The following is a 12,202-nucleotide window of genomic DNA, read 5'->3' on the forward strand; positions in this document are numbered from 1 at the left end:
GATTTATGTACTTTAAACAGTAGAAAACATATTATGATCACAATTCTATATCTGCACAGAGATATAGATTTTTTTACTCAAGAGTTGTGCAGAATGACAGGCTAGTGCAACAGTAATTTTTCAGGATCGTTTAGTTTGAAGTCCATTGATTTTACTCAATTGAATTCCAAAATGGTGGAACAGAAAATGGGGTACATCATACAAACAGCTTTCACTCTTTGAGCAACAACACTTATTATCATAAAAAGCTCAAGTAGTGAGTCCATAACCAAAGGGGAAGAGTGGATCATAATGTGAATCCCCAACATTCATTGGAAGCTGATCAACTGTCCTAAACCAAGTCCGTGAAGACTTGGCACTGAACGCGTAATCACCATACAGAACATCAGCCACCCCTTGCCCTTCAGTCCCTGGTAGCCATGCTGCAACAAGGGCATCCATCTGTGGAAGGTAAGGCTCGATTACCAGAGGCCTGCCTGAGATCAGCACAACCACACATCTGACATCGCCACACACGTTGCTAATTGCTCTTCTACCCTCTGCAGGAATGGTCAAGTTGAGATTGTCTCCAGCACTTTCTGCATATGGTGGTTCTCCAACAGCCACTATTGCATATGAATAGTTGTTCATCTTTACGTATTCTGTTTCAGGATCCTCAATGTAGTCCACCTCTGTAGTTGGATCGACTGTGGCCATTACAGCGTTTAGTATTGTCATTCCTGCACATCAAGTAGCACTCGGCGATCTTAGACAACAAAAAAAATATCTGTAAAATTAAAAGAGAATGCAGATGATTATACCATCAGTCACATTGTTGCCACTCACTCCCTGCCACTTAATAGTCCAACCGCCGCACTGGTAACCTAAATTGTTAGCATGACTGCCAGCAACCAGAACTCTCTTGGACTTTTTAGGCAGTGGAAGTAAAGGTGTATCAGCAGCTTTTCCATTCTTCAGTAGCACAAGTGATTTCCTCACTGCCTCTCTTGCCAATTCTCTGTGCTCCTGTAGTCGACGCTCACCAAATAAGTTTGTGAATGAACTAGAATAACCTTCATAGTCAGATTCCAAAAGATGTGAAGAACAAACCTTGCAGCCTAGATACTTGACAAAGCTTTGATCTGCAATTGGATTTTCGAAGAGTCCCATGGTAAACTTGACCCTCAGAATTCTTTTGACAGCATCATCAATACGATCCATAGGAATGAATTTGCCTTTCACCAAGAGGCTCATATCATTGAGGAATTCCGTATAGTTTAAGGGAACCATGATCTAAATAAGCTTTTCAAGTTAGATGCATTGATCTTTTTTATACTCGAAATGAAATAAAATGTCTAGCTCTACAAAGACCTTATATGTAGTTTTAGCAGAGCTACTGACTAACCATGTCAACTCCAGCTTGAATTGATCGGTGAAGTTCATCAGTGTAGTTTCTGTGGACAGGATAATCAATCTTATCAATGCCCTTCCAGTCCGAGATGATAAAACCCTGCACCAGTCACACTAAAATTAGCAGTAGTTATGCAATAGTCTGATATGGAACTCATGTATAGAAATACTTACTCTGAACCTGAGGGTGCCCTTGAGAAAAGTAGTGAGGAGCTCGCGATTAGCATGCATCTTAATTCCATTTATGCTGGAATAAGAGGCCATGACTGTTGACACACCTTTAATGACCGCAGAGTAGTATCCAGGCATGTGAATTGTTAAGAGGTCATGCCAATCTACCACTGTGTTGTTTTCATTGATTCCCTTCTGTGTGCCTCCATCTCCAACGTAGTGCTTTGCACACGCCATGACCTTATTGCTGTTTTAATGATTACAAAAAAACAAGTTAACAATAAAATTAGATTAACCAAGGTATAGCACTAAGCAATTCTTAGTTCTTACTACTTACTTTCCAGCAACAAAAGGTACACCAAGTTCTTGATTTGCAGGGATTTGGCCTTGTAAACCACGGATGAGTTCAGTCATTTGCTGTACAATGTCTGGATTCTCACTATAGCTCTCATAGCACCTCCCCCATCTCGGATCTCTGCATACCTTTATACACATTTGAAGATACATTAACAAACTTCTTCCAGTAAACGCGCTTATGCATCACAAATATGCATTCAACTGATATTCATAAATCATACCGCAATACATGGAGCAAAAGCATACTGAATGCCAGTGGCTCTCGTTTCAAGAGCCGTTGCAATACCAATTCTCCTCACCAAATCCGGATCCCTGCATAATCACAAAATACGCAGAACATGCCTTCATAACAAGAACAGCATTGCATTAGGCCTCATTAAAATTATATTGTTACTTGCCTGGTTGAGCCAAGGCCTACATTGTGAGGAAAAATGGTGGCCTTATAAACATTGTTGTTGCCATGAACAGCATCAATCCCATAAAACATAGGAATCCCAAGCCTGGTTCCCAGACAGGCTTTCTGATAGTCATTTACCATGTTAATCCACTCCTCTGCAGAGGCCTGCATCCGTGGCACACTTCCTCCACCGCTGAGTATGCTGCCAAGGGAGAAATTGGAGTACTTTTTCATCAGCTCAACTGTTAAATTTCTGCGGTCTATCTGAGCCATCTGACCAATCTTCTCTTCTACTGTCATTCTACTGACAAGATCCTTAACTCGAACATGAACAGGCTTTTTCGGATCCTTGTAGGCCATGTAAACTTGAGATTCTCCCATACATCTTGACACACATAATAATAGTAAGATCAGCAGGAGTCCCCCTGTGGGGATTAATTTACTTGACTTCATGGCCTTTATAATTTCTCCTTATCTGCATTTTCAAATACATGACATCATTTACAAATTTATAAATCAGTAAATCCAGGAAAAAAAAAAAACAGGGCATAATCGACCAAGAAAACAGGGTAAAAGACCCATAATCTTTAGCATCTAAGAGTCGTAACATCTATGAAACCAAGAACTTATCTCTCTCGCTTTCTTTACGTGATAAATTGACATTCATGCATGCATGCACATAAACATAATTAAACAGAAAACATAGTATTACCAAGCTGTAGGATGAACTTTACAAACTACAGAGAGATGAAGAGGAATTAAAAAAGTGGTATGTATAAATTTTTACAGCAGTGAAAAAGAAGGTAGAGTGAAGTGGTGAAGAGGGGGATAAGTACAGATGATTTATGTAGGGGTAAATATTCCTAAGGAGGAAATTGTGGGCATCAGTTAGGTTAGGATAAGTAGTGCTGATCTTTCTTGTTATAAATTTAGTATTACCGAGTAAACCGATATTATCGCTGGGCTTCGTGAGTTTAAACAGAACCTAGTCTTCTTTAGTTATTATTTTTGACTAAAGCCAACGGTACTGATAATTGACACATTTATTTTATCGGTTATATATGAGTATAGCTTGTTTTTAGTATTTATTTATAAATTAATATCGTGTATCCATAATTTTAATAATTCGGTGATCGTTACTATTAATTATTGATTATTTTTTTATTTTGTAATTGATCGAATTAATTAATTTTTTGATTATTTAATTTATTATCTACTTAATTTCTGATTAATCTAATTAAACTCCAATTAACTGATGTTCATTGCCTATTTGATATCACGAGCTAAGGTATCGCAAATATGCATTCAGCAGATGTTCATACTTCATACCGCAAACTTTAATTGTATTTGATTTTTATTAAAAAATTCTCAATTATGGAATTAGTAATTTTAACAAAATTCTTTAGAAAATATTTAAATATCATGAATTATATACTAGAAAATCCAGCATGTTTGATGAATTATAATATTATATTTTTATCAGGTCTTTAAGAATTTTTCTAATATTATTATGTTATGTATTAAATGATATTATTATTTTTTGCCAGTCATTAAATGATATTATTGATTTATTACATTGACAATCGAGCCAAGTATTACAATTCTTTCTACCCGTATCATGTATATTGTTCTTTTTATCATGTGTTGGATCAGAAATTTATTACTTCTTTATTAGTTAGTTATTAGACTAGATTTTTAAAAAAATTCATATATTATAAAGTGCTAATTGGATTTTCACTCAAAATACTTAATACTAACACTCCTCGTTAGGTTATTCAATAATCCTATTGAGGATCGGGAGAAGGTACTATTTAATTAAAGTTATATTCATCGGGCCTTTGGTGTAGATGAAATGATACCAGATTTGCTATTTTTATAAATAATTAAAATAGCATACATGGCATTAAGAAGTTCTGTTGGAAACCATATTGGCATTCTCATTATTTGTGGTGCACTGAGAAGAACAAAAAGGCAAGCATACCTGAAGAATTAGTAAAGAAATTGTTCTTGAAAGAATGAGTAGGATGAAAACAAAGAACAATTTACTTTGCCTCTTAAGAAAGTATGACTTTGTTATAAAAATTCCGATTATTTCTTAATTAATCTTTTAAAAATATTTTATTGATATGTAGATTACACTCTGATTTGACTGAAAAATTTCCCATTAATCCAAACATCTCAAATAGATTACTGATTAATCCTCAATTAATGGGTCAACCAATTAGATTCAATTTCCGATTTCGTTTTCATCGACTAATTACAATATATTATTATGAAGAAAAGACAGGCAATATTGGTGTTAGATCAGAGCAAAGAAAACAACATAAAATGGAACATGTAACAACAAAGAAAGCATATTTGAGAAGAACATGACTTTGCAGGTATCCAAATGAATCATACCCCATATGCCAAGCAATTTTACCATTGTATGCCTTATATAAAGACCATTACCATCAAAGTAGAAATCCACTCTTCTTCCATTTGTTCAAGTCCTTGATCCTTGATCCAACAGCTTTTCGGAGATTTTTTAACTACTAATCCAAATGGAAGCAATGCAGAGACCAGCAGCAACTAAGGTTTACCAGGATTTTGTTCCGGCTTCAGAGATTGTAGAGGAGCCACAATGCAACACCCTCGTTCTCTATCTGCCCGGTGAGCCACGTTTTCGGATTGTCCAACTTAACATACGTCATTTTGTCAAAGATTTTGTACCCAATTTTGTGCATGAAGCATTTTCTGTCATATATATTATTTTTGCGTTTTATGGAATTACACAGCTTAGAACTTGTTTTATTCATTCTTCTTGCAATACAGGGTTTATGTTTGTAGTGTAAGACATTTGGTTATATCTGTATAGGTTTCAAGAAGGAGCAACTTAGAGTCCAGCTGACTGCATCCAGAAACCTGGTGATCACCGGAGAACACCCTGTTGGACAAAATACTTGGCGGCGCTTTCAGAAGACAGTCCCAATTCCTGTCAATTGTGACAGTAGCAAAATTACTGCCAAGTTTGAAGATCAAATACTCTACATCACACAGCCAAAACTGATAGCTTCTGCAGAGAAACAAGATCAAAAGGCAACCACAAGCAAGCAGGATGGCCTCACCGCAGAGAAACAAGATCAAGAAACTCCATCCAGTAAAACTCCTGAAAGTTTTAAGCAGGCAGATGAAAATGAGGTTCCAGGCAAGGGCAAACAAGTACCCGATCCCAAACAAGAGGACAACATAGATGCGGATAGAAAAGAAACAGCAGAAGAAAATGTTGAGAAGAATGGAGCAAAGGGGGATGATTTTAAGAATGCTGTGGAGGGTAGTAATGATGGTAAGACCGTCTCGGATGACATTCCTGAGGTGGAGAAAACTAAAAAAACAGCAGACACTGGAAAGGCGAAAGAAGATGGTGACCAAAAACACAGCACTTATTCCGGGATCATCTCAACAGATATGAATATTCAGAAGAAAGTGATAAGCATTGTTATTGCTATTGCAGTGGCTATTGCATTTGGTCTGCATGTTTATTATTTAGTTGGAAGGGGGGGGAAAGCTGTAAAAGAAGATCTGTAATCTGTATATTCTGGAACAAAAATTTCATTAATCGCATGTAATAATATAATGAGACTAATAAATTCAATGAGCTTTATTCAATTCATAGGTACCCTGATAGCACCACATATATCAGATGTATTAGCAGACAATTGAAGGTAAAATCAGGATTGCACTTCTTACTGGTAACACTACATATGTGAAGCAAACTCAAGCGTTTAATCTATCTTTACGGATGAAAAGAGGCGATGCACAAACAGGAATGAAGTTAGGAATCCAATGGCGCCAGTTGCAAGCATAATGGCGATGACCATGAAGAGTGAATAGCCTAAGTAGAGAGTAGCCGAGACAGGTCCACTAAGGCTCTTGAGATCGAAAACAAGGTAGTTAATGGAGTAGAGGAATATGTAGAGGGCAACAGAACCAGAAGCAAAGAAAGATTTCCACCACCATCTCCAATCTTCGACGCAGAGGTTCATGTAAGTAAGGACTAGAGACACTTCAGCACAGACCACCACCAAAAGAATTACAACCACAAAGAGAAACCCGAAAACATAGTAGACACGGCCAAGCCAAATGCTAGACATGATAAAGAAGAGCTCGATGAAGAGAGTTCCAAAAGGGAGTGTCCCGGCTCCAACAACCAAAGCCCATGAAGGGAATCTTTGAGCTGGGATTTCACGTGGAATTTGATTCGTGCGGACTGGGTATTCGAGACGTGAGGCCTTAGTCCCAAGCAGTCCCCCTAAAAGGGTAAGGGGCACTGAAATGCAAAACCAGAGTAAAAGAAGAACTAAAAACGTCGTAAATGGAATAGCCCCGGTGCTGTGACTTCCCCACAAAAGCGAATTCAGTGTGGTGAGTATTAGAAAAGCAACCCCCGGAAAGAAGCAAGCTACTTTCCACGAAACAGAAAACCATCCACAAGCATCACAGGTGATTGTTCTTGACAGCCAAACAGCAACATAACCAGCAATAATGCCTAAAAACATGTAGAACATGAGCATTCCTGTAACCAGGGCGCCACGCGAAGCTGGAGACATGAAACCAAGAGCAGCAAAGAAGATTGTGGCCACTGCCATTCCCAGAATTCGGAACCCATCTGCAACCATTACACAAAGAAACTCTGCACTATCTGGAGCCCGGAAAACATCTCCAACCACAAGCTTCCACCCTGACAATTCCTCATTCATCTGTGCTTGCGCCTCCTTGTCAAGCTCCTCGTACCTAGCCAAATCTCTACGAATAGTCCTTAAAAATATCACAAGCACTATCCCAGCAAGAAAAGTAATCACCATCAGTGAATTGAGTATTGAAAACCAATGCACCTTAGCCCCTTCCATCTTCAGATAAGCATCCCATCTCGAAGGCCACTTAATATCACTCTCCTCAAATTCAACTTCATAACTAAAAGCAACAGGCTGCCCTTCTTTCAAAGGCATTGAAACTGTATTCGGGTCACACTGAATAGGAGCACCATACTTATCATACATACTTGACTTATAAATCAACTTAAAATCATGCTGAAAGCTGCACGGAATCACTTCAAACCCCACAACCATATAACCACGAGGCCTCCCCTCACCGCCTTTTTCATTAGTAGTAATCAGCTCTGCCCCATCCCCTGTCCCTATAACACCAGCCACCTTCGTCTCCTCGTACTTATGAACTAAGATCTTGAACTTCAAATGATTAAACACATAATAGGTATCCTGAATCTTGATACCCACAGGGTAACCAGTCCATCTTAAAATAAAATTATCCTTCTTCATGTACCTAATAGCCGGAAGATTATCAAGATTCATATTAACCTGATACATTTCATCAATCCTTTCTTTCAACATCTTAAACTGATCCCCTGACAAGGGACCAGTCTTGCACAAGAAGATCTCGGTTGCATTCGTGTACATCTGAAATCTATACGGAGAACTCTCAATTCGATCTCCCATGAGAAGCTCCCCAAGATTCTCAGCACTGTCCTTAACACCTTCTAAAGGCTTACAAAACGGCAAGCTATAATACTGATAAGGAATCTCCGTATCGATCGACGTTAAAGAATTCACTTTCACAGCTAACTGATCACCCACATTGTAATTATGAGGAAAACTACCAGGCAGATAGAAGGCATCAACAAATGGGACAATCAGACAACAAATCACTGCACATTTCATGAACCGATCAAATAAATCCATAAGTCCTGAAAATCTAATCGACAGCTTAAAATCTTGAAGACCCGAATGTAGAAAAATCAAAAAATGATCAGGGTATGAGTACTGAATGGATTAACAAGATTCATTCATCTAAAATAGTGGCAGTTTTTGATGAAATTAAAAAAAAAAAAAAGAGAAGTGTTTTAGGTAGAAGATTGAAACATGATTAATCAGTAGTAGAGTATGAGGAGTAACAGAAAGAAGCACCGAGTTACGGGAGTTAGTTTTGAATGGTGGTCAGGTAGTCCTCAAAGTATGGAGATCTGAGTGGGAGACTGAATTGGAATGAAAAGTTATTACATGCATCAGCTTTGATACTCTGTTAGTTTACGGTTACAAAAACGTCCCTTAATTTTTGAGATAATAAAAATGAAGAGTTATTACATGCATCAGTTTTGATACTCTTTTTTACTTTATACTTTATAGTTACAAAAACGTCGCTTAATTTTTCGACAATAAACTTGAACAATTTTTTAAATATATTATACTAATATTTAAAAGATATAATTTCAATTTCGATAAAAAAGATAAAATAATATTTTTCAATTTTGAAAATATTGAATGTTTATAAGTAGAAAATATATGATTTTTTAAATTTTACATCTTCAGCTACTTACAACTATAATTTTCTAAAATGTTTCAAATATATTATACTACGATGTTGTACCTAGTCCCCCGTTGAACACAAATAGATTATTTTTAGTTAGTACAGTCCCAGACGAGACTTAGGAGCAATATAAATAATTAGGTCGGTGGGGAGAAAATTAAAATCCTCTTGGACAAAGGATTTGCATAAATATTTTTCTTTACTTAATATTTCCTTCTCCAAATTGGATTTTGTTTTCTGGACTTGAGAAAAAAGCTATAAATAAGGCCATGAGGCTCATGCAAACCACAGAAGCAACTCGGCAATAAGAAACACATATCATATATTCATATCGAGACAGAGAAGTTGAAAATCAATGGAGAAGTGTGTTGATGTAATGAAGAAGAGAGTAGAGGATCTTGAGAAGAAGAACAGAGAGTTGGAGAAGAGTAAAAAAATGGCGGAGTTGCAGCTTGCGGCGAATGAGAGTTTGATGAGGCTGATAAAGAAACAGATGGAAGAGAAGACGACTTTTTACAACAATGCGCTTCAGTCCTTCATGAATAAAGATCGAGATGAAGCCAACTTGTTGCTTGAGACCAATGAGAAGATTGTTGTTTCCATTAGAAGCAAAAGGAGCAGGACTTCGGTTGAGGCTGCTTAGTTATTTTGGTTTACCTATAGTTTTTGATATTTGAAATTAGAATTAAATCTCTCGGAGGAAGAACCGAGTAGTATCTTGATTCGATAATAGTTTGAGCCAAATTGTTTGGCAAAGATTTATGTATGAATTGAAAAAAGAAAAATATTTTTACAAATCTACTGTATTGCAACCAAATGTAACTCAAAAGATAGTAAAATTACAAAACATTTAAGGAAACGTAATATTTTTGGTAAATTACCTTTATTATAGAGGTTTTCCTATTACCGGTGAATTTTTCTTTTTAGACTTCAGAAGAAATCCTATAAAAAAGGCACCGCATGCAAAACACTGAAAACACTCGGCAATAAGAGATACCTACATAATACATATATTGTTTCAGAAAGAGAGAGAGAGCAGTTGAAAACGAATGGAGAAGCCTATTGATGTATTGAAGAAAAGAGTAGAGGAGCTTGAGAAGAAGAACAGAGAGTTAGAGAAAAGTAAAAAGATGGTAGAGTTGCAGCTTGCATTGGAATAATCTGAATAGAAATATAGCCCGTTTCATTCTTAACAGGAGATTAACATTGAATGTACAGAAATGGCTTTAACAGAGTTTCTCTTATTCGTATTAACAGGAAGAATGTTTTTATGCGGGGCTAACAATTTAATAACTATCTTTATAGCTCCAGATCACACCTACCAAGAAAAAGTATTTTGTCTTGGTTCGACACATAGTTAAAAATATTGGGCGTATTTTATTATCAAAGGAGAATTTGATGAAGCTGATGGATATTTGATTATCAAATGAGAATTTGATGAAGCTGATGAAGAAACAGATGGAAGAGAAGACAGCTTTCTACAACAATGCGCTTCAGTCCTTCGTGACAAAAGATCAAGATGAAGCCAACTCATTGCTACAGACCAACCAGAAGATTATTATTTCCATTGGAAGCAAAAGAAGCAGGACTTGGGCTGCGGCTACTTGAGCGTTGGAAATTTTACATGAAAGCTATTGACTATTGAAAATCTACATATTGAAATTTATCTTTTGAACCACTTGCTCTCTGCAAGCTTAATTGCTGTTTATTAGACTGGGTACTTAATCTCGCAGCTTGTGGTTAGACCTTAATTCCTTGCATGGTAAAAACTTTGCCACAGGTTTTGCAGTTACAAAACTGCAGAATGGATGTTCAGATGTAGTCAGAGGTTTTCTTTATCTAAATTGATATCACATTTAAACGATATCTGTTTACAAAGTGATAGGTACACTCACTCAATTTGTAATATCATGGTAATAGTTTAAAGCCGGTTAAAAAAGTTTCATCAACATGCACTGAGAAATAGAGCGACCTTGATATCTAGAATAAATTCGAACTTGAAGCCCAAGTTAAATAAATTTATTATTATATAATTTCTGGCGTACATAAAATGAACACAACTAGATTATTTTTAGTTAGTCCCGTCCCTGACTAGGCTTAGGTGCAATATAAATAATTAGGTCGGTGGGAGAAAATTAAAATCCTCTTGGACAAAGAATTTGCATAAATATTTTTCTTTACTTAATATTTCCTTCTCCAAATTGAAATTTGTTTTCTCGACTTGAGAAAAAAGCTATAAATAAGGCCATCCGGCTCATGCATCCCACAGAAGCAACTCGGCAATAAGAAACACTAACACATATCGTAGCGAGAGAGAGTAGTTGAAAATCAATGGAGAAGTCTGTCGATGTATTGAAGAAGAGAGTGGAGGAGCTTGAGAAGAAGAACAGAGAGCTGGAGAAGAGTAAAAAGATGGCGGAGTTGCAGCTTGCGGCGAATGAGAGTTTGATGAGGCTGATGAAGAAACAGATGGAAGAGAAGACGGCTTTCTACAACAATGCGCTTCAGTCCTTCATGACCAAAGATCAAGATGAAGCCAACTCATTGCTCCAGACTAATGAGAAGATTGTGGTTTCGATTGGAAGCAAAAGAAGCAGGACTTCGGTTGAGGCTGCTTAGTTATTTTCGTTTAGGTATAGCTTTTGATATTTGAAATTAGAATTAAATCTCTCGGACGAAGAATCGAGTAGTATCTTGATTCTATAATTGTTTGAGTTTATCTAAAGATTCACTTCCTGATTCCAGTTTTAGCCAAATTGTTTGGCAAAGATTTATGTATCAAGTGAAATTGTTATATCTTGGAGTGAACTAAAAGTTACTCCCCTTGAATTAGAATAAAATTTTGAGAATGTATGATAGTGTTATTTATCTTTTTTTTAATGTTGTTCCTTTACATGATTATGAATTTCTTCATAGAAACCTTGCAAATTGAGTCTCGAATCTGCGACTCATCTTTCCCGTTTTCTCATTGCAATGAAGTGACAGTGGCACCAACAGGCAACAGATACAAGTCATACAGCTCGAAGGACATAAGCAGCCTTCAGCAGCAACATGAGCAGGTCGACTGGACCAAAATCAAATTCATCTTCGAGATAGGACTTGCATATGCAGATTCCATTCTTTTTAATAGTCATTTATTATTATAAAGACTTTTTGCAAAATAAACTTATTTTTAAATTTTTTACATAAATATTTTATTCTTTTTAAATATTTACAAAAATATTATTTATTTTTTTATTATTTTTGTACAAATCTACTGTATTGCAACCAAATGCAACAAAAAAGACAGGAAACGTATTTTTGTAATTCTTTACAAAACAGTTAAGGACAGAGACGTAACTAGGGAAGGGCTTACCTGGGCTTAAGCCCAGGTTAGTTTTTGAAAAAATAAATAGTAGTTATATACAGAGAATATAATAGAGAATTTGTTCGTTATTGACTTGTCAAGCCCACCCCAATCCAAATTCCTAGTTCCGTCCCTAAGGAAACATATTTTTGTAGGTTTTTTACAATATTACAACCAAA

General features: G+C 36.4%; 3 protein-coding genes across 3 annotated transcripts; 1 reads left to right on the top strand and 2 right to left on the bottom strand.

The window, feature by feature from the left end:
* Positions 1 to 182: 182 nt before the first annotated feature.
* LOC108208103 (uncharacterized) lies at positions 183 to 3,117 on the bottom strand. The gene is made up of 9 exons (XM_017378588.2): positions 3,027 to 3,117; positions 2,316 to 2,789; positions 2,139 to 2,229; positions 1,898 to 2,043; positions 1,564 to 1,807; positions 1,385 to 1,489; positions 1,090 to 1,272; positions 801 to 1,005; positions 183 to 719 (listed from the first exon to the last, which is right to left on the bottom strand). The coding sequence occupies exons 2-9, from the start codon at positions 2,765 to 2,767 to the stop codon at positions 250 to 252; spliced, it is 1,896 nt and encodes a 631-aa protein (XP_017234077.1). The 5' UTR covers positions 2,768 to 2,789; positions 3,027 to 3,117; the 3' UTR covers positions 183 to 249.
* Positions 3,118 to 4,772: 1,655 nt separating this feature from the next.
* LOC108208131 (protein RESTRICTED TEV MOVEMENT 2) lies at positions 4,773 to 5,962 on the top strand. The gene is made up of 2 exons (XM_017378621.2): positions 4,773 to 4,966; positions 5,172 to 5,962. The coding sequence occupies exons 1-2, from the start codon at positions 4,858 to 4,860 to the stop codon at positions 5,879 to 5,881; spliced, it is 819 nt and encodes a 272-aa protein (XP_017234110.1). The 5' UTR covers positions 4,773 to 4,857; the 3' UTR covers positions 5,882 to 5,962.
* LOC108207517 (transmembrane 9 superfamily member 11-like) lies at positions 5,933 to 8,228 on the bottom strand. The gene has a single exon (XM_017377956.2). The coding sequence runs from the start codon at positions 8,050 to 8,052 to the stop codon at positions 6,079 to 6,081; it is 1,974 nt and encodes a 657-aa protein (XP_017233445.1). The 5' UTR covers positions 8,053 to 8,228; the 3' UTR covers positions 5,933 to 6,078.
* Between the last annotated feature and the right edge of the window lie 3,974 nt (positions 8,229 to 12,202).

Source organism: Daucus carota, chromosome 2 (genome assembly GCF_001625215.2).
Source record: "Daucus carota subsp. sativus chromosome 2, DH1 v3.0, whole genome shotgun sequence".
NCBI classification, from domain to species: Eukaryota; Viridiplantae; Streptophyta; class Magnoliopsida; order Apiales; family Apiaceae; genus Daucus; species Daucus carota.

Bases quoted from the DNA above. Each gene is read 5' to 3' on its own strand.
- LOC108208103 (XM_017378588.2), bottom strand. From the start codon at position 2,767: ATGAAGTCAAGTAAATTAATCCCCACAGGGGGACTCCTGCTGATCTTA. The intron at 2,230-2,315 runs GCAAGTAACAAT...GTGATTATGCAG, and splicing joins GTAGGCCTTGGCTCAACCAG to GGATCCGGATTTGGTGAGGA. The intron at 1,490-1,563 runs GTAAGTATTTCT...TGACTGGTGCAG, and splicing joins AGGGCACCCTCAGGTTCAGA to GGTTTTATCATCTCGGACTG.
- LOC108208131 (XM_017378621.2), top strand. From the start codon at position 4,858: ATGGAAGCAATGCAGAGACCAGCAGCAACTAAGGTTTACCAGGATTTT. The intron at 4,967-5,171 runs GTGAGCCACGTT...ATATCTGTATAG, and splicing joins CCTCGTTCTCTATCTGCCCG to GTTTCAAGAAGGAGCAACTT.
- LOC108207517 (XM_017377956.2), bottom strand. From the start codon at position 8,052: ATGGATTTATTTGATCGGTTCATGAAATGTGCAGTGATTTGTTGTCTG.